General features: G+C 44.2%; 1 protein-coding gene across 1 annotated transcript in view; it reads right to left on the bottom strand.

Moving 5' to 3' along the window:
• Positions 1–556: 556 nt before the first annotated feature.
• LOC139643654 (calcium/calmodulin-dependent protein kinase type II subunit beta-like) overlaps positions 557–21,212 on the bottom strand; it is a 49,380-nt gene continuing 28,724 nt past the window's right edge. Inside the window, exons 10-15 of the mRNA XM_071518868.1 lie at positions 15,478–15,522; positions 11,639–11,687; positions 3,632–3,707; positions 3,421–3,515; positions 1,956–2,189; positions 557–637 (exon numbers count right to left, since the gene is read on the bottom strand). Coding sequence (XP_071374969.1) covers positions 1,957–2,189; positions 3,421–3,515; positions 3,632–3,707; positions 11,639–11,687; positions 15,478–15,522 — 498 coding nt within the window. The 3' untranslated portion in view covers positions 557–637; position 1,956. The remainder of the gene's footprint in view (positions 638–1,955; positions 2,190–3,420; positions 3,516–3,631; positions 3,708–11,638; positions 11,688–15,477; positions 15,523–21,212) is intronic.

The raw sequence follows: 21,212 nt of genomic DNA, 5'->3' as shown, positions 1-21,212 counted from the left end.
GCAATTGTGTAATAATCATAATAATAATAATAATAGTAATAATAATAATAAGTATAGTAATGATAATAATAGATTTTACTTAAAACTTTACATACTGTATTTCCAGTGCAGTGTTTATGTCACACAAGTGTGGATTCACAGGAGGACATGAGGGGTGGCGTCACAACACCGGGGGGAGGGGGAAGAGACCACAGGAAGAAGGAAACACACACTCAGTTTTGAAAACACCAGAACCCCCCTCCACCCCACTCCACCCCCACCCCCCCCAAACCCACCCAGTGTGTCGGAGAGAAGAAAAGGAGGTGGGGGGCGGGCTGTTGAGCTGTTGGCAAGATTCAATTCGCTGTGTGATGGTTGCCGGCGGGTGCTGTGGTGCAGGCGGCAGACAGGGGGCGGTAGTAGTAAAAGAAGAGATGCATGCTGGGGGGGGGGGGGGGTTGAGGCCAAGCGCCCAGTGAGGGAGGGGCTGAGGGCGAGGAACACCGTTCCCCCGCTACACCCCCCCCCCTCCCCCCGACACTGGACTTGTTCTTCTATCCCTTCCTCCTCCTCCTCCTCCTCCTCTTCTTCCTCTGCCTCTCTTCTCTCTCTCTCTCCAGCAGAGCGCTCTTGACAGACAAAACTATGGCGTTCAACCCTAAGGAAAACAAAAAAAAAAAACAGCGTCAAATAGACTGAAAATGTGACTGTGGAAACGCTTGATGTTCCTTTGCACTGCTGGACTCTCGCCTACAGCTGCAGCCGACTGCATGCCACGCTGAATTAAAGCACATAGCGAGAGACAGATTTATTTTCTTGTATACATGTATGTATGTTTGTACAAATTTCTGTACGTTCCATTTTACTTGACGAATAAAGAGATTCTGACACTGATTCTCATTTTGCTCAGATGACATAAGAGTGTACTTTTACAACTTTTTGAGGGTTGAAGTTGATCCACAGAAAAATAAAAACTTTATCCATGGTGTCTTAAACCTTTCAGCCCTTTAAAAACCTTTTCAGCATGTTCTTGTCATGCAAGACCCAACTCATATTGCAGGTGTTGTTCCAGCTGTTAATCGGCTTGTGCTAAACACACTAAGGGTGCGTTCACACTATTCCCCTTTTTTCAAACTCCCAGCACCTTTTTTTTTTTACATGGAAGTAAATGGGGAGCAGCCGCAAGGAAGACATGAAGTGTCTGCTTTGGAAAGGCACTGTGCCTAGCTTATTGTTTTCTTTTTTTTTTTCAGAGTTGAGAAAAGATACAAAAATTTTTACAGGAACACACATGATGTCAACTGCTTTTTTATGAGCCAATTAATCTCAACAAAGAGACAGGATTTCACATTGCACAGACAGCTGACACTTTACTACCAACAACCAGGATGAAAATGAAGAAAGTACCATAGTAGAAGAATTAGTAACAGTTGCTAATGCGATCACAAAGAGTCAGCATGGAGCACACCAGCTCTAGGAGTTTCTGCTGCAAGTGTTTGACAGTTGGACATCAGTAATTTTTTGCAGATAGTGGCAGCTGGTCATTATGGAAACACAGTAAGTGTTGTGGAACCCGCTTTTTCAAATTATCAGCACAAAATTCAGTTAAGGCAAAACTTTTTCTACAAAAAAGTAGAACAGTGTGAGCTTAACAGAAACTACTACAACAGAAGAAGACAAAAAGTGTCCGCACAGTCGATGTTCTCCATACTGACTCTACTATCAGAGTAACAACTATGACCAACTTGTCATACTTTATGACAACTTGTCATACTTTATTTTCATTCTGGTTGTTGTTGTTGTCTTTATGTATTAGCAGCCGCAGCGCCTCTCCAAAGCAGTCGTTTGAAAAAGTGAAACAGCGTGAACGCGCCCAGAGACAAACCCTGTTCTGCTGCTGTTAAACGGGCTTGTGTTGACCCCCATGAAACGTGTCTTCTGTGTTCTCCCAGGTCTCCCAACACTGTACTCCGTACCTCACTGCAGCGGCGCAGCTGGCGCGCCTGAGCAGTGGAAGTGGACGTTCTGCCACTTGCTGTCTCTGCGATGCCAGACGCGAGTTTCCTCCGACTGGCTGGAGCGCGGCCGGCCCTGGCCGTCCACAAACTGAGTGAGGCGGATGTAGGCGATGCAGGCGGCGTCCTCGCCGATCAGGTGGACGTGGGGGTTCAGGATGGTGGTGTGGATGGGCTTGCTGTTCTTAGCCAGAACTGAAGGGGAGGTGGGTGGGGGGGGGGGATATGAAGGAAGAGGGAAGAAGCACAGAGCAGGAAAATGTCAAGAGAAAAAATACACAAGACAATAATAACAATAATAATAACAATAAACATAATAATAATAATAAAAAGAAACTTTATTTGGCACTATCTAAAAGCAGAGTTTACAAATTGCTTTACAAAATGGCATGAAAACAAGGAATAATAAAACATATAAAAAGGAGACAAAAATTTGGAAACACATAAAAACTACAAATAACCGCCTCACAGTTGTATGCCTCCGCCAATAAACTTTGTTTTATCATTGCAAGGACAGTCTTTATTTATTGAACATATATAATTAATGTGATCATTAGGTCAACTTAAAGGATTTTGGTGTCTGTAAAAGTAACTGACAGCACTTCCACCGTTTTTGTAGAATGACCCAAGATCGTTTTCTCAGCTACAGTGGTAAGCAAAACATTATGATGTCACAGTGAAGTTGACCTTTGAACTTTTGGATATAAAATGTCATCACTTCATAATTTTATCCTATTAGACATTTGTGTGAAATTTTATCATAATTAGCGTATGAATTCTTGAGTTATGGCCAAAAACGTCTTTTGTGAGGTCACAGTGACCTTGACCTTTGACCACCAAATTCTAATCAGTTCATTCTTGAGGCCAAGTGGACGTTTGTGCCAAATTTGAAGAAATTCCCTCAAGGCCTTCCTGAGAATGGGACAGACGTACGGATGGGCAACACGAAAACATAATGCCTCCAGCACGGCTGTCACCGGTGCAGAGGCATAAAAACTAAAAGTGGTGAAAGGTGCACTAGGCAATTTTGCACATTGGCGACCCCAATGGCAGCAAAAAGTAACTGAATTTTGAGGACAATCCCGAGAAATTATGTAATGTGACATCAGTAACCCGCACACTCCTCAGACCTAAATGTCTTCCTCTTTAGAATGGATGTTTAGAAAATGGGGTGAATGTACAGCATCTCAATTAGAGGGGATGAGACGCTCTTCTCTGCTGCAGCCCCACTTTGGCTCATTTAGGCTAAAAAGACGAGTGTATTTTTTTTTTCCCATCTTGCCTAGTGCCGCTTTAACAAGATAAAGCCATAAGAAACAATACAAGATTAAAAAGTAGGCAAAAAATCAAAAACAAAGCAAGTCTATGTAAGTGTGTTTTAACAAATTATTTCAGCTAGTTGGTGATACAAGTCGGCCACTCTTACGGTTCTCAAAGTAGAATCTGTGGAAATCCATTCCCTCTACCAGGTTCCCCAGCGCCTCCGGCTCGAACGAGGTCAGTCCAGGGTCGCAGATCTTCCTGCGGAGGAAAGGACAGGACAGGACAGGACATGGTGATGCAACGCCGCCGCCGCTACCGTCTCTTCTCACTACTCATGTGCACAAACCAAACGCACAGAAAACACACTGACTCACGCGTATGCCTCAAAGTCTCCATTGTTGACCGCCTCTATCAGCTGCTCGGTGATCTTGATGATTTCTTGTTTGCGTGCTGTAGAAGAAAGATCAGAGTCAATCTATAGTTGACAGTTGACTAAACTGAAGGGCAGTTAGTTTGCAAATCATTGTAAGTTATAGAAACACAGCAACACAGATGCTCAAACAAATGCAACTAGGATACCCAACACACGTATCTGTCTATTTGTCTGATTTGTTTAATGTGATTTGTGAGAAATTGAGAAGGAAATTAATTGTGTTTGTTGTATGTTCTATTGTCTTTTATATGATGAGCTGAGAGGTGTGATTTATAGCGAAATGACTTCTATTTCTAATAATATCTATACATATATAAATATCTTTGGTTCAGAGAAGGAGCATTCTTTGTGGCAAACATTATCTGTAAAGCACGAGCAAAACAGCAAAGTACTTTGTTAGTGTGATTCTTGACCTTTGTTTAGGAATACATTATACTACACACACACACACACACACACACAAAATAAAGAATTTGCTCATCGTGAGACGTTGGACCACGATATCAACAGAGTCTCTTTATATCACCGCAGGCATTAGAGGGAAAAATGCAACGTCTGAAATTCAAAAGCATCACAACTAGTCTGAGCCAAAGCAGCCTCTTTACTCTAAAGATGCTTAAATCCCTCTGCAGTCTGCAGTACTGTTCTTGGCACACAGCAGAGGAGGTAAATATGGCTCAGAATCAAAAAACACACACTTACAGTCAGTTTCCGTTCCAACTTAGCCGTCAAAACAACAGTTTAACACACTGCACTTTAGTCGATGTACTCCAATACACCCAAAACAATACACTGACTATGTTAGACAAGCTTAGTCACACACAGGCTTGCACCGAAATGTCAATTGATTAGCCCCCCGATTGGCTACCATGTGGGGGGGGGGGGTGAGGGGAGGTCATGCTCGGTACTCACTCTGGGAGGAAGAGAGGGAGGGGCTGGGGGGGGAGCGGGGGGGAGGTGGGGAGGTGGTGTGTGCAGGCGGGGTGGGGACGGGCCTGGCGCAGGGAGCTGGCGCCGCCGCGGCGTCACCCTCGGGCGCAGGGGGGGCTGCCGGCGCCCTGCGGACGCTGCTTACCAGGTCTGTGAGCCGAGACACTGAGCGCCAGCCGGGACCAGAGACAGGGTGGGTGGGAGGAAGGGGGGGGGGGGGTGAGAAACAGTAAGCACGGAAACGAAAGAGAGAAGTAAGGACATTTGCGGTCACCATAATTAAAAGCCAGAATTTTGCAAAATTAACGCAATTCTTCTGCATTCCTCCTGGCAAAATCAACGGAGCATTTGTAATTTGGCTACTTATTCTCTTCCGATGGACGGCGACTGTCTACTTCCTGTTCCTCTGCTTTTCTACTTACTCTGCATGGGGACGACAGGGGTGTGTGGGGGGGAGGGAGCGGAGAGGGCTGCTGGAGGCGGGGTGCTGGATCCCCCCTCCCCGTCGGATGTGGGCCCTGAGCCCCTACGCACTGAGCCCAGCAGGTCAGCAAACTTTGTGGCAGCTGAGTTATGGAGGGAGGGAGGAAGGGAGGGATAATGGAAGACAATGCACTTGAATGGAAGGTTTACCACAGCAGTGGCCGTTCTGACGGTCAGACCTTCGCCTTGGAGAGCGCCAAGACAAGCGGGACCCCGGCCAAATGTGAGAGCAGGAATGTCAGATTTATCAAACATGTTCTGCAGCTACTTCGCTCCCAAACCAAGGTGCTTAAAGCAATATTCCACTTAGTTTTAACATGGGGGTTATTCAGCACTTGACCACCACGGAAACCAGAATATAAACTACTCACCAAGGTCGGATGCAGCTGGACGAGTTTGTAGTGTTCAGATTTTTTACTTCTGATTCATTTGAATGAGGCCATGAAAATATTCTGAAAACTGAAATTTAACACGTTTGTGAACAGATTCAACAGCAGATCCTGCTACTGTGATTTTCAATGTTGGTCTGTTGGTCCAACGTTTTAGGACATAATTTCGCCAAATAGCATTGTTATTGATAGAAGAGAACATAGCGGAGGGATACCATTTAGGAGACATAGTTCCCGTTTGAGAGATGGGATACTACTTTTATTTTTAAATACTGATTTTAGTGTAAACCGAGAATAAAAACGTGTTAAATGTAAGTTTTCAGGATATTTTTGTGGCTCATTCAAACGCTACAAACCCTACAAACTCGTCCATGCATGCATGGACGTGAATCCGATCTTGGTGATTAGTTTATATTCTGGTTTTCATGGCGGTCAAGTGCCAACCCCCATCTTAAAATTAAGTGATTTATTGCTTTAAACAAAAGCACAAACTAGAAGGAAAGAAAATGTTCAGCAACACTTGGTGGTAGAAGGCTGATGAAGGCTACAATAGCCGAAACGTGTTGGTTTCAGTACAGGACTCTACACTCTACCACCGAGTGTAAGCAATTAAGTCTCACTCGCTCTAACATCTTGGTAATGGCTGCAGTAAAATCACCCTGGAGCTCTCCAAGACAAAGTTTGACTCAGACAAAGACAGTGACAGGAACTTAAAAACAGCCCACTCATAAAAAAGGGCACAGAGCAGGATGTCATGCTCAGAAATACATACATATATAAAAAAAGAAACTGACACACACTGTCACGGTGCAGTATTGTGTTGCTATTCCACTTATGTCCATTAGGGGGGGACGGCGAGTCGTTCTAAACACACACGGCGTGGGCGGAACAGGACGGGTCCTGATCAAACGGCAGGGAGAGGGAGGACGGGATAGTAGAGGAGGAGAAGTAACACACAGCATCTCACAGCGTTTTTCACAATGGCTTGATGAGCCACTAGCTGAGGCTGAATATTCAGATTGTCAAGTGATGTTTTGAATTGTCTGATAATAAGATGGAGGAACTGAGTCGGTTGAGAAGAGTTCATTTGAATATTAACTATGGAGGGACGATGAGTAAGGCTGGGCACTCCAGGGGGTCAGTAGTAGTGAATGGCAGTAAGCACTCAGGACATACAATGACTTAAAATGGCATACACACAAGGGAGGTGTTAGTCAAGGTGAATTGCTAGTAGAGTGTGTGTGTGTGTGTGTGTGTGTGTGTGTGTGTGTGTGTGTGTGTGTGTGTGTGTGTGTGTGTGTGTGTGACAGCCTGCGTTGAGGGGGCCATGCTGACTTACAGTAGACAGCAGGTGAGGGGCCCTGAGAGGTATCAGGCTGGGAACTTGTGCTGGACTGGGTCTTAACTGGGCTGTTGTCTAAACTCTTCCCTGATCACACACACACACACACACACACACACACACACACACACACACACAACCAACACCAACCACACACATTGCACACAAAAACACAACAGAAATATCACAATGAAGAACGGACAATGGAAAAGCAAGGAGAGGGTGTGAAGCAGAGAGACAGCATGGTGGAGGCAAATGAAGAAAAATAAGATAAGATAAACCCACTCATCCTTTTCCTGCTCCGGGAAATTACAGCTATCTTTTCACTGACAGTCCTGTGTCACCAGATCTCATCAAAAAAGAAAGTAATAATAATTTTTAGGAGTTACCCCGGTTAATGGCTCCATTTCAGTAGGATTTACAGTCATGTTTGCTATTCCATCTGCGGTTTTATTGAGACTTTAATGGGAGTCTTGCCGGTGAACAGAGCGAAGATTATGACAACGGTGACGGCCGTGATAATGAGAGAGAGTTGGATGTTACTCATTACCGCTCGTCTGTTTAATCAGCTGGCAACGAGGGAAGCGCAACATGTGAACACTCACTGACAAATAGAGAGAAGGGAAACATCCCCGTAGGAAAAGACATAGACAGCACGAGACAGCCGGGAAAAGAGAATAAAAGGAGTTTTTCTACTGCATTGCCACTTTGTGTCGATTTCACCCACTCAGAAATTCACAGACCAAAACTTAAAGTAATAACCCATGACGTTTGTCAATGTCCACATTTCTTTATCTGTGCTTTTCTCTGTGACACAATAGTGATTCAACATTTCCATTTGTTGGTCTAAACTGGAAGTGATGTATGTTGTGTCCCCAGCATCAGCAACAGTTTGTGGAGTAAACAGAAGAAGAAGAAGAAGAACTGGGTAGTTAGCATGAGCAGCGATGGCCCCCATGGCTGAACAGACAAAGAAGACAGCGCCACCTACAGAAACTCAACCTTCATCAGCAGAAAATCCAAGGAAAAAGACGCCACAGTCCCGCCCACACTGTTTGATTGACAGGAGGTGATCTCTGGGAAGAAACACCACAGCAACGAGCGCTTGGCACCAAAGATGCCACCAAAAACAAAATAAATGAAGAACTTGAGGATTTTCACTTTAAAAACAAATAAACCTTCAAATTATAAGTGGCAAAATGAATTCTCATCTATACCGTGAAACAAAGACCAAAAAATGAATGATGAGCAACCCTCAGAAACCAGGGTCCGTAACATATTCTCTACTATAAAAGTATTGAGAGTAATAGAAAAGTTATGTGGTCAGATGCTCCGTCAGCACAGCACAGGCGTTGGGTTTCAAACCAGCTGTCCAGCACACACTGACCTGACAAGATCCTACGAAGGCCGACATGGCACCGACTACTCCGACCGAGCACAAGCCCCCCCGCACTCACCTGGCTCTTGTAGTTTTCTCTGCCGGTATTGCCGCTATCTCCAGATTCGTGTCTTAGAGTCTTTAAACTACGGTGTGAGGCTCACGCTGTCCCGGGGCGGCGCTAGCAGGGCGGTGTGCCTTTAACTCCTTCTCTGGGTGCTCCCTCCCCCGTTTCCTGCCACCAGGGCTAAATATAGCCATATAGCCCCCCCCCCCCATCCCCCACCACCACCGCAGCCCTGAACCCCCCACCCCCAAGGTGCCCTTGCCCTCTCTGCTGCTGGGGGGGAAGGGGTGTGTGGTTTTGGGAGCTGGGAGGGGAGGGGAGGGAAGGGGAGGGGAGGGGGATGATATCTTTCACTGCGTATAGAGGGAAAGTACAGTACAGTACAGTAGAGCCTGGGGGATAGAGGGCTTTCAGGTGATGTAATGCCCTACTTCCTATAGGGGGATTTATAATAACTGATTATGAATTAGTAACAGCTTGAACTTTCATATATCGGAAATTTTGAGACGCTAAGGCACATCGGCTGTGATTGAGATTAAACAACTTTTTCTTTCTTTCTTTTTTTTTTTTTGCAAAGAGATAACACTGCACTGATACATGTACAATAAGAACTACAGCCACAGCCTTGCTGCTGCGCTGTGATTGGAGGAGACCGTGGTGGTGACGTCATCGCCGCAGCCAGATTCGTTGTGTGTTTTTAGAAAAAAATGTCAGTGGAAACTAAAGTGTTTCATTTTAATGCCACCAGATCGTCTGAAACACTGAGAAAACATAACATTTCACAGGAAACAGAGGTGTCATCGCACCTCATGTTGTGTAACTTCAAATGTGCAAACCATCCAATTCAAACAGCAGGGGGCGACATGACGACTTTCCCTCCCCATAAATTACTTAATGCCCATTGACGTTGGTTGCTTTGCTATATTAGCTTGCTGGCTAAGAAAGCCAAAAGCCAACTGTTTGTTTGGGTTAGATGAGCTGACTCTTCGTAGTGTTTTGGAGTAGATTCTAGGACCAATGAGGCTAAAGACAAGACAGTTTACAGAGTCACAGTAACCTAAATTTGGAAACAAATCTACCTGATCAGACTATTCACTTTTACTTATAACATTAATGAACTGACCTGACCCCAAACCACGTCAATTTTTTCAGGTATCGCTCTTTTTCTTATACTGTACTTTTGCACGCACAATTCTCCAACACACATCCGTGATGGCACCAGCTACGGCTGCTAGGAGATTTGTAACGTAGCTGCAAAGCCTCTATAGGGAGGAAGAGGAGGAGGAGGAGGAGGAGGAGATGTTCTGTACTCTTGGCACTGAAATGCTACATTCATGACCCGATTTAGGGAGACGCACTATACTCAGCTCGGATGTGGAGTATAGGGGTGTGTGTGTGTGTGTGTTGGCATAGATATGCAGAGGAGGAGCCCAGGCACACACACACACACACACACACACACACCAACACACATTCAGTCATACACACACACACACACAAACACACATTCAGTCACACGCACAGTGCACAAAAGGAGGCTGAACACGAAAGCGCCTTGTGAAGTTATTCGCTGATATGTATGATATGCACTGAGAAGACATGTGTCTCACAATTTCAGCCTCAAGCAACACACACACACACACACACACACACACACACACATGAACACACACGCATAAACACAGCACATGTACACAACTCCATAAGTCAACACCCCACAGGCTTGTTGGTATTTCAGAGGTGTGTGAGTGTTTCTCAGTATAAAGATTTCACCCAAATGCCAACACTTCTGAGAAAGCCAAACCACAACAGCATTACAAGCCCTTCTTACATTTCACCCCCCCCTCCCCCCTTTCATTCTTTCTAACACAACAGCAAGAGGAAGCAATACAGTGAGGCTCCATGAGGGGTCAGTAAGAGGTCAGCTAATAGCCGAGTGACTGCCATTTCTACCATACATTAAGTATAGGTATTTCCCCTATTTTCAATATAGCATTCTCTTTGTATTTAGTATAAGCTGGGATAACAAACAGCCGGTGTTTGGTGTTTTGTCTGGTTACAGATGTAACTAGGGTGTGGGTGTGATGCGCCAAACAGAGGGGGATTTCCCCATTTACACTTCTGATTTCCCTACTTCTGCTCATTAAGGTTCATCACTTTGTCTGCTTTATCTGCTTTGGCCTACACACACAGGCCTCTGGTATGTGTTTGAGTCTGTCATAGTGGGTTAAATACAGTGAACCAGTGGGCAGTTTTTTCTTGCTTCCCCTGCTGGGTTACACCGGTATGAGTTCGGGGACAACAATTGAATGTAATGATGATAGGAGATGACTATCCATGCTGTGCCTTTCTTCATGTAGGCCTTTACAAAATGGTCACCAGTCAGCGCGACACAAAAGCTCTACTTTCGTGAGACAGTAAAACACATCTCAGAGTGAAAACTAAACATCTTCCAATAAATCGCTATGCAGACAAAGTACAAAGTAGAAGGGCCAACAGTGTTTCAGCAGGCACCAAAATGCATTCACAGATTGAGGCTTTACCAAATTAAGCAATATTGCCGTCCCAGAGCAAGTAGCTCATGCAAAAAAAGAGCATGAATTGTCAGAGATTGTCTTTTAGGTCTTTCTGGTGGCTCTCTAGATTCTCAGAACATTTAGGCAAAATTTCCAAACATTTCAAACTCACAGCAAAGGTCCTCAGTTTCATAAAGACAGAAACCTTTTCAGGTACAGTCATTCTGTAAGTCAGCTTCCACAGCATGGAGAATTAAAGAATCTATTTCCCTATGTGTTACTGAAGAAGAAGAGGCAGAAGAAGAGGCCATCGCCCAACTCCGTTCTGCTTTTCGGTCGAGTGTTCAAATGTCACAGACCCGGCTATATGGCATCTTTAATTCTCCTATTGCTCTGACAAGCTATTTGCTTGCCTCACGTGACATTTATTATCATGAGCGCCATCTCATGGTGGAATTCTGCAATTACACAGGTGGTTCACTGAGTGGCCATGGGTAAAGAAGCTGACACCAATATAAACAGGAATGTCCTAATCCAAACCTCAACAAGGTCCTGGAAGTATGTTGGCCTTTCATCTGTAGCATAGAGGTTTCTAAATAGCTGGGATCTATGTGGTTACACACATTGATTTGGGCTCAAAACGTACGAAATGGCTAAACCAAATGAAAGTAAGAAAGTGGACTACAGGTTCCATAATTTTGTGCCAAACCTTAGTGACCTTTCACCTTTCAAATACACAAAAGCAGTTGTCACAGCACCATGTCATCAATACAAATTCCTTGTATATGTTAGGTATGCGACTTTTTGAGTTAGTGTCTATCTTTTGTATCTCTTCACTCTTACCTTTCACATCCTCATCCTCCACGGTGGTGTTGCTGCTGTCAGATGATTCCTGGAGATCAGACAGAGAGAGGGTCAGTTTGGGTCATAACGTCACAGCACGCACACCCGTATACGTATGCACACATAAACACACACACGCCATAGATACAGCAGTAAAGGGACACCCAAAACACAAGCTGGCTGGAGGAAAATTCCCACGTCGTCATCGTGTCTTCACAGCACCAAAACTGAGCACAATGAATCAAATGTATCGAGACCAATCAATCACCAGGGATTAAATTAATGAGCAGACACCCAGACACCCAATCCCAGTTTTATATAATGCTGTTACTGTGTTAGTCACAACCAGCCAGACAGCTACCTGCCCGAAAATAAAGTCAAAACATGCCAAACAAACACCAACCATGTCCAGTTCAACCTAGTAGCTCAATAAGCCAACAGTCATTCCATATTAGACCTTTTTACCCTTGACCTAAAACCCCCTTCCCGTCTTCATCCTCAATGTATGTGTGTGTGTGTGTGCACGTCAAAGTGCATGGACATGGGCTCCTGTCTCCTTCTGCAACTGATAGAAACCCGATGGAATTTGCTCCTCCATCCACTTAGCAATGGCAGCAGCTAGAAGGGATTCTTTCAGTCCAATTAGATGTTGTTCTCACCGGTGCCATGGATCTAGCTATCTATCCATTTACCTGTCTGTCTGCCTGTCTGTCTGTCTGCCTGCCTGCCTGTCTCTTCACAGCCTTTCGCCAGAGGAGAAGTTAGCTTCTGATTTCCAATTAGCAGATTAAATGGGCCTAAATTCCCCCTGCATGTAGAGGAGAGTTAAGAGACTCTGTGACCTCATTAGAAGTACACTCGTGCACAAGCAGCAACACGAAAAAGCACAAAAGTGTGTTTCATGGCCCTCTAAAGAGGAATTAGTAACCTGAAGGGAGAGAGAGAGGGGGAGGGAGAAGGAGAGAAAGGGAGAGGGAGAGAGAGAGCACATATGCTCAAATAACAGAAATATCACTAAAGGTGCGATCACACCCACAGTTCATTTTCTTTGGTCTGAACCAAAGTGGAAAAGTTTACTTTGTTGAATTTCTGTATTTGGTTAGTTTAAGTTCACACTGCCCAATCACAAGCAAACCAGGGCTTGTAAACAAAAGTCACACAGACTCACATGTAGCTTGTTTATTGGACAGAGTTTTGGTGACGCTGTCATCCTGCCAGGTTAGAGTCAAAACAAATCTGATCCCAGTCCATGTAACTTTAGCTAAGCATGATGCTCTTTGCTGTAATTTACCCTCTCTGGCGTTTATATCACATTCATTCCTCAGTGCATATATTTCACCTCATGTCACGTTTGCCCTCGGCTCACTTTGTTATGCCAGGATTTCCAAGCATGATGATCTGCTGGCTATCAGATGTCAACATCCATCTCTTTATACCAATAAAACCACACGTTTTGTGGTTGTTTCCTGTAGTTGGTTCAGATTACATTTTCCACACTGAATGAACCAAACCGCGTGGACTCGCAGTTATTTGGTGCTACCTGAGTTCAAATTACATTGTTTACCTTGTCTAAATGATCCGATCTAAAGGAGTAAACGCTCAAGAGCTCCAATAAACTGCTCCAAACATGCCTAAGACTTATCATACTAATAATAATTTCTATCTCTTCCTGTCTAGCTTCCCTCTTTCTGAGAGCTGCAGCCCATTCTGCACACAGGCCTCACAAAACAACAACAGGGGAGAGAAGACATGGAGTCACTGAACACAACGCAAAGCCATGCTCTACGCTCCGAGGACCGACCCGAAGAGCTAATGCAAGTCAGCCTTAGTGTCGCTCTGTTAAGATGAAAAGCTTGGGAACAAAGCTATGTTAATGTTCCTCTCAGCTCTGCACGTCACAACACGCAAACACAGACACACACACACACACACACACAGGCGAAATAAACGCTGGCTCATATCTGCGAGGTGGTAATCTCACTGAAAAATCATGCAGGATCATGCGCTACCCCTAAACACCTCACACACACACACACACACACACAAGCGCTCACACACATGTACAGATTATCAACTGGGTATGCACTGGGGTACCGGACCACCAACACACAGAAGAATAAAGGTGCGAACTGGAACCAAAAATGGCTCAAGAACCATTTCTGGTTCCACAAAGATATAAACGAAAAAACAATGCAGGTGTCTAAGCAGAGGAGTGCAGAAGTGCTTCTTTAAAGAACCTTGGTCTGAAAGGTTCTTTGTGGAACCAGAAGTTCTTCTATGGCATCTCTCCGCAGAACCATTTTGGCACCTTTATTTTTCTGTGTGAAGGGATCCCAAAATACAAGTTTTTGTGTGGATGGATTTGCAATATAAACATAAATGTGACTGCAATTGTTTTTCCATACTTAAGACTGTAAATATGGTGGTTGTATTTTCTTTTTTTTTTTAATATTCTTTATTTAGGGATAACAGGGATTTAAATTACCAGAGACATACATCAATCCAGTAGAGATATTGATAAGGAGAGGTTTTACACAGTTGAATTGTATCATTATGCACATGTACAATTTTCCTCTTTCCTTCCTGAAATCCTTCTAAATTTTTTTATTTATTACAACAATTGTAGGTTTCTAGAACTGTGTACAGGCTGAGAAATGTACGTGTGTCTATATGAAGCTGGGAGAGGTTTCGACAAATCAAATATGGGGAGGGACAATAGTGGGAGGTAGGAGACCAGAAAAAACAAAATCTGGCTGTAAGGGCCACACATAAGAGACCCATTTCGACCAGAATTTAATAAATGTATTTTTTTTGTTTTTCCATTAGATATATTTCATTTACCAAGTCTAGCCACTCCTGTATTGTGGGGGGGTCAGGAAGCAACCAACGTCTGGTAAGAGCTTTTTTACAAGCAGATGCCAAATAAGTACTCATCGGACGGTCTATACTCAAAATCAATCTTTCCTAAATACAGTGTGCAAAAATGCAAAGATAATTCGGTAGGTTGTTGTATTTTCTTATGTTTATTACGTTCTAAGCAAAGTTATTGCTTGATTGATAATTGAGAACTCTGGTTGTTTATATATAATATATGGGTCACTCCCACTAGGGAAACAGAAATGCTGAGGAAAGCCAAGGGCTGAAACGCGTATGCTGCAACGCAAAGACTTAAGGTTTGAGTTGTAGTTTGTTTGCAGTAGTTTGGAGTAGTTTGCACGCCTATTCTCTCTATTTCATGAATTTGCAATATCTCATTCATTACTTGCAGCTGTAATGAGGCTATGATATATAGATAGCTCTTAGGTCTTGGCTGTATCATTTTGTGTTGATTCCTCATTCTGCTGATATTACCACTGGTGCTTTGTGTTCTCCCTAGGATCAAAATATGCATACTATTTACGTTATCGTCATTATTTACTGTTGTTCATTTAAACTTTTGTGTGTGTGTGTGTGTGTGTGTGTGTGTGTGTGTGTGTGTTGGGGGGCGGCAGGTCCCCTAGGTGGCATAACGAGTCCATAACTAACACACACAGTAAGCGCACTCAACGGGGGCGCTGGATAACAAGGTAAGCAACATTCCCTACCCCAAACACACCCCACCCTCTTCATAATATGGAGACATTTATCTCAGAAGTTCAACCTTAAGCAACACACACACCACACCACACACACGCACGCACAGACGTACACACAAACACACACACACGCGTTAGTAAACAGATGTGATGTTGCGCTCACACAGATGCATGAGGGATAGACGGATCAAAGGGCAGGGGAGGATGAGGAGGAGGATGAGGAGGAAAGGGAGGAGGTCAGGACCGGGGGAACGATGTATGTACCTTCGTCCCGTCCACCGGATTATGGATGACGGTAGTCTGAGGTTCCTGGAGGAAGAGGAGGAGGAGGAGGAGGAGGAAGGGAGAGGAAGGAAGACGGAGCAAAACAAGAGACGGGAGGGGAAAGGAGAGAGAGGGAGGGAAAGAAAGGGAGAAAATCGTGACATAAAGGTGGGCAGAGATGGACAGAAGTGGACAAAGAGGGAGAAAGAGAATGATACGAATGTTGGATGAGGAGAGAGAAAATGCTAGTTAAGGTTGGCAGAGGAGAAAAAGGAAGAATCCTCCAGAGCGATAGAGTGGGTGGATGAGCTGAAAACTGTAATTTGGAGTCAGTTCTGTTCTCTGCACATGCACAGACCAGAACACACACACACACACACACACACACACAAAGCCAGAACAGAGACACACCACTGAAACGCGTGAAGTGTATGCCATGAGCACATCAGTACACACGCTGACACACACGCGCACACACACACACACACACACACACACATACACACACACAGATACAGCTGGAGGAAAGGAACAGCACACAGTTGCACACAGAATTGTGACCTTTTTTTAACCTTTATTTATCCAGGGTTTTGCTGAGCATGGATGCTCTTTATCAGCACTGCCCTGCTGTGCATGTGCACAGTTACAAATTATAACTTGCCTTCCATCTCCTACACGGCGCAAACGTGCAGAGAATCAGAGAATTGTAAAATCAAAGAAACATTATATAATTAAAGAAACAGAAACAGAGAAAAATCGGAAAGCCCATACAATATAAATGAAATGCGCTCTCACAAAGACAAAACGCAAGCCTCAACATCTTGCAAGACGTTGACGTAGCCTGTAAAAAAAAAAAAAAAAGTGTAGTAGACACCCCATGAAGCCAAACTCTGAGTCACCCTGTTCCAATTATCTCAACAGAAAAAGCATTGCCAGGCAGCGATTGGCATGACTGGCATAATTTAAGGTCCACCTTTTCTAAAGAATTGAAAAAAAAAGAAAGATTTGATTGAAATGCCTGTTATTTGTCAAGGGTTGATGCATAGAATCAGCTCAGCCACTCCACAGGATTAGCCTAATGACTTCTCTCCTTGTTATTTTGTCTGCTACCAGGCCTCTCCAAACCTTTTGGCTGCTAAAAGCTTTTCTAACTCCGCTATCACTTCCATTTAGGGCACAGTAGGTTACAGGCTAAGAGCTATTTGCCATTTATATCTTACATCAGTGCGGCAATCTAATGTCTGTCTGCCGTGTCAGAGCGCAGTGAGGCGCGACTTTAAAATAGTGGTACTCAACCTTGTTGGCTCGCAAACCCCCAAAAACAAAAGGTGATGCCTTCTTGCTGCCCCGCACTGCAGGCGTTGACATAGTGACTTTTGACACAGAATGATGATTAAAATATATATATGTATATATGCAGTATACCGTATTTCCTCTACTAGTGGCAATTCAGTCAATTAAAAGCCGGGTCTCCGGTAATGGCCGGGGGCATGGTCAACACAAACAAATAAAGGCCGGCCCCAAATACAGGCCGGGGAAAAAAACAAAGGAAAACAAGCGTGAATTCGCAATAGCTGCGACCACGTACACACACTGTGCGGCTATAGGCCAAAGGGTGGGGAAATCTTTGTGGACCAACCGACCGACCGACCGACCGACAGAGCGAGCTATAGAGCTGCTGGTCGCAGCTAAAAACAACGGTGGATACCGGTAAACTCCTGGTGCCTGGCGGAAGTCTCTGGAGCGTGCCGTCGTCGATTACCCTAATTATCGGTAATGCATTGCAGTAACAAAAAAACGGCTACCTAACGAACCCCAACAGAAGCAGATCAGAAAACAAGGCTTTGTACTAAAATATGAGCAAATATACTCATCAAACAGAGGGAATTAGAAATAAAGGCCTGTCTCTAATATAAGCCTGCCTCCAATAAAGGCCTGGCACCCTCTGCAGTTGCGGCAAATAAAGGCCCGGGCCAATTTTAGAGGAAATACGGTATATGTTTTAATATTTTATAAATCATCTTTGCCAAAATCATCTCTCTACCCCCTGGGGAGACTGACCCCCAGGTTGACAACCACTGCTTTAAAATGCCATTTGCTCGTTTGCAGTCAACCTGAATTACAAGGACGCTTATATTTGGTTCTTCCAACAGAGCAAAAACTGGCATGAACTGTCACTTCTATTCCTCACCTCCTATCCTCTTCTTCTTTTCCTCTCTCTGTGTCTTGTCCTTTCTACTACTGCTCCCACAGTCCTCTGCTAGGAACTGTCACTCGATGTATATCAGAACCCCCCCCCCCACTGCTTTCATCGCAGCTCTCATCTCCCCGCAGGAAGTGACACCTCCACGATGACCAATCATCAGCCAGCTGTCTCCCTGGCGATGATGGCGGTGTCGTCATGGCAACCGTCGCCCCGGGCAACAGGCAGCGGTGGCAGCTTGGGAGACGATGAAGAGCGGGAACAAACTACCTGGGGTTTGCAGATGGAAGGCGTTAGAGGGGGAGTTGGGGGGGGGGGGGGGGAGCGTTGATGGCGTCACACCATCAGATGGGGGAAGGGTTTGACCATTACGCACCGCCACTGACCTCGCTAATAAGCTAATGCTCTCGCCAGGGATTTTCTATTAACGCAGCAAAGTTAAATGATGGATTTCATTTAGACGGCCATTTCTGCTATGAACGTAGAGCTCAGCAACAATTCACTCAAAAGTATTTACGTACACGTGCAAATTCTTCTCTCTCTCAAAGAGTCAAGATCCCCAGGGCATCCAGGTCAGAAAACGTAGGCTGCAACAGCAAGGCCATCTAAGTGAAGGCAGTCTGTCTGTCTGTCCATGGTTTGACTGTAGGGCTTGGCAGCTCTGTAATGAAGGAGTTAATGTACCAAATGGCTAAACAGTAGCTAGCTCAAGTCCCTAGCAACAGCATGGAGATCACAGCCGCCCTCCCACTCTCTATTCCCTTCAAGGCTCAAAAAAAAAAGAAAAAAAAAGCCTCTTCTGCTACATGGTCGCACTCACGCTTGCCCACACTTCCATGCACGCGCTTAAAGCACATAAACGTTGACTCTGCCCAACGAGTGCATCCGCATTGCAACACATCATATGCGCACAAATACAGAGTGAACTTACACAACTCACCTCAAGCTTACGTCGCACGCACACACACAGACGAACACACACAAAGAAAACAGACACACACTCATTTAAGGGCAACTGTGAGGAGGTCTGTCCTAAAAATATGCTGATATATGGCTGCATGTGTCGCTCCATGGGTGTGTATGGCTGAGTGCTTGTCATTTTTGCCTCCTCTCTGGCTCCGTTGCTCTGACTGGTGGCCTGTTCTGATCACTGTGTCCAGCTGAGGCCAGGCTACTGCTCGTCACACACATCATCCACTGGGTCACACACATGAGCGCCTAATCACTGACCAACAGCCTACAGCCTGGGATACATTGCCATTACACTGCTTAGATAGAGCAACCTATATCTGGTGCAGCAAACTCTATATTTAGGGAGTAGGAGTGCGTAGGAGCAATCCCAAAATTGCCCAAGTTGCCAGTTGAGTTGCATGCCTAAGTTGGAGACATCATTGGTGTGGCATCTAGGTCTTAGTTGGCAGTGATTTATGATCAGGCGTGGACACACTGGCCTGGATATATAAATGGCATGATACAATGCAGCTACTCTGCTCGGCTGAATAATGTTCACTAGAAAATGGTCAACTGAATTAGAAACTAAATGGGCTAATTGAATAATTTCATTCCTTTTGTAACGGACCCTTACAAAAGTAGCCTACTGGTGGTATAGAGCTAAAATAAATGAAGGGTTATTATGATCATTATGGGTCATCTTAGCACATTTGCTTACAAAAGAGTTACGTGTTTCTTTTTTTATATTTTCTAAAATGGCAATACAGTATAGCATTTTGGAAAGAAAATCTTCAATTAGATTTCTGTATATGTAGGCTTACTTACTTTTTACTTGTGAAAAGCACAATGATGGTATCAGTATGATATAGCAAAAGACATCAACATGAAAATGATCATCAAAATGGATCAAAATATTTTGGCTTATTCCAGTCAGACTTTTTTTGTAAGGGCAAAACAACTTGGAAGCCCTGAAACAACTGACTCCCACTCTCTTTTGATTCGTTCAATAAGTCCACATAAGTATTTAAATGACTGAAGGGGGGCTTGGAGTAGCTGTGAAAGGCAGTTCAACAAAAAGAAAAGAACACACGCTATGAAACTGTCACCTCCTGTAGCGCTTCACCCTGAACAATTAGCAGAGCATTCACACTGTAGCTAGGAAGGATGCGGGTCTTTGCTGTTTTTCATGAAGGGTGAAGAGAATCTAAACTTGCTGCAACCGTTAAATGATGACTACAGTGAGCCATAAACAGTGTGGAAGGGAATTCACCAGTGTTGTTTTTGCATTGGTAAAAAAAAGATGAAGATAAGAAGAACTTTCTTGATCCCCGGTGGCAAAAAGTGTAGGGCGTAGCAAAGAGTAAAAAAGAAGAGTAAAATAAATAAAAGATGTAAATAAAATGTTTGTCCACGATGGCTAATAAATACAATTCTCCCTATGATGGCTTTTGATTTACAATTTACAGATTTTCAGATGTCTGGAGTTTACAGAGGTACAAATTTCCAGATGTCACAAATAAAACTCCTTGGCAAAGAGCATATGTGCAGAATGAACAAATGCGTATTGTTGGCTGATCGCATTTTACCGGATTTACAGATGGCTGCTGGTTGCAAACGATTGGAAGTGAAGGGAACTGGAATTCCTGGTGCCCACGCCTACAATTAATAAAACTAAATGGCATGTCATGTCAAAATGTCATGTCACGTCAAAAAAAAGGAGACAGTCTCCGAAAAGACAAGCCGCTTGGAAATCTCCCCTGGAGGCCTGATGCTTGTGAGCACAATTCCAACGTGAGCTTTTGGTCTGCCTTTCAAAGTGTAAATGCGCACAGTCTTTAGCAGAACACAACATACTAGAGCTGCAACGATTAATCCATTAATCGATTAGTTGTCAACTATTAAATTAATCGCCAACTATTTTGATAATCGATTAATCAGTTTGAGTAATTTTTGAAGAAAAATAAGTCAAAATTCTCATTCCAGCTTCTTAAATGTGAATATTTTCTGGTTTCTTTACTCCTCTATGACAGTAAACTGAATATCTTTGGGTTGTGGACAAAACAAGACATTTGAGGACGTCATCTTGGGCTTTGGGAAACACTGATCAACATTTTTCACCATTTTCTGACATTTTATAGACCAAACAACTAATTGATTAATCGAGAAAATAATCAACAGATTAATCGACAATGAAAATAATCGTTAGTTGCAGCCCTACAACATACCCATCAGAATCAAAATCGGTCATCATTTGCTATTCAGTGGAACGTAGATTCCCTCTATAGCGGATGGATCTCGAGGCCCAGGAGTATGCAGGTTTCCATTCCAACCAATCAATCAAACAGCAGCTAATTTTAACTGATTTCCACACCTTAAACCAGAGAGAAGGAACTCATCGGTGAAATCAGCCGGTGCAGCGTTTGGCTGGAAGGAAAACCCTGCACGGGCCTCGGCTGTAAACAGGAGGGAGGGGGGGGTAAATCGCGCCGACAGTCCCGGCAGGCATCGGCTGTCGGCTCCTCTCTGCCCCGGCTTCGACCGAGAGAGGAGACGACACGGCGGCACGACATCAACCGGAGTA

This window comes from Centroberyx affinis, unplaced genomic scaffold (genome assembly GCF_046629955.1).
Source record: "Centroberyx affinis isolate AG114_WGS23_722 - 3 ecotype Tasmania unplaced genomic scaffold, CSIRO-AGI_Caff_v1 ptg000638l_1, whole genome shotgun sequence".
Lineage (NCBI taxonomy): Eukaryota > Metazoa > Chordata > Actinopteri > Beryciformes > Berycidae > Centroberyx > Centroberyx affinis.
This window is presented reverse-complemented; position numbering and strand designations above follow the sequence as displayed.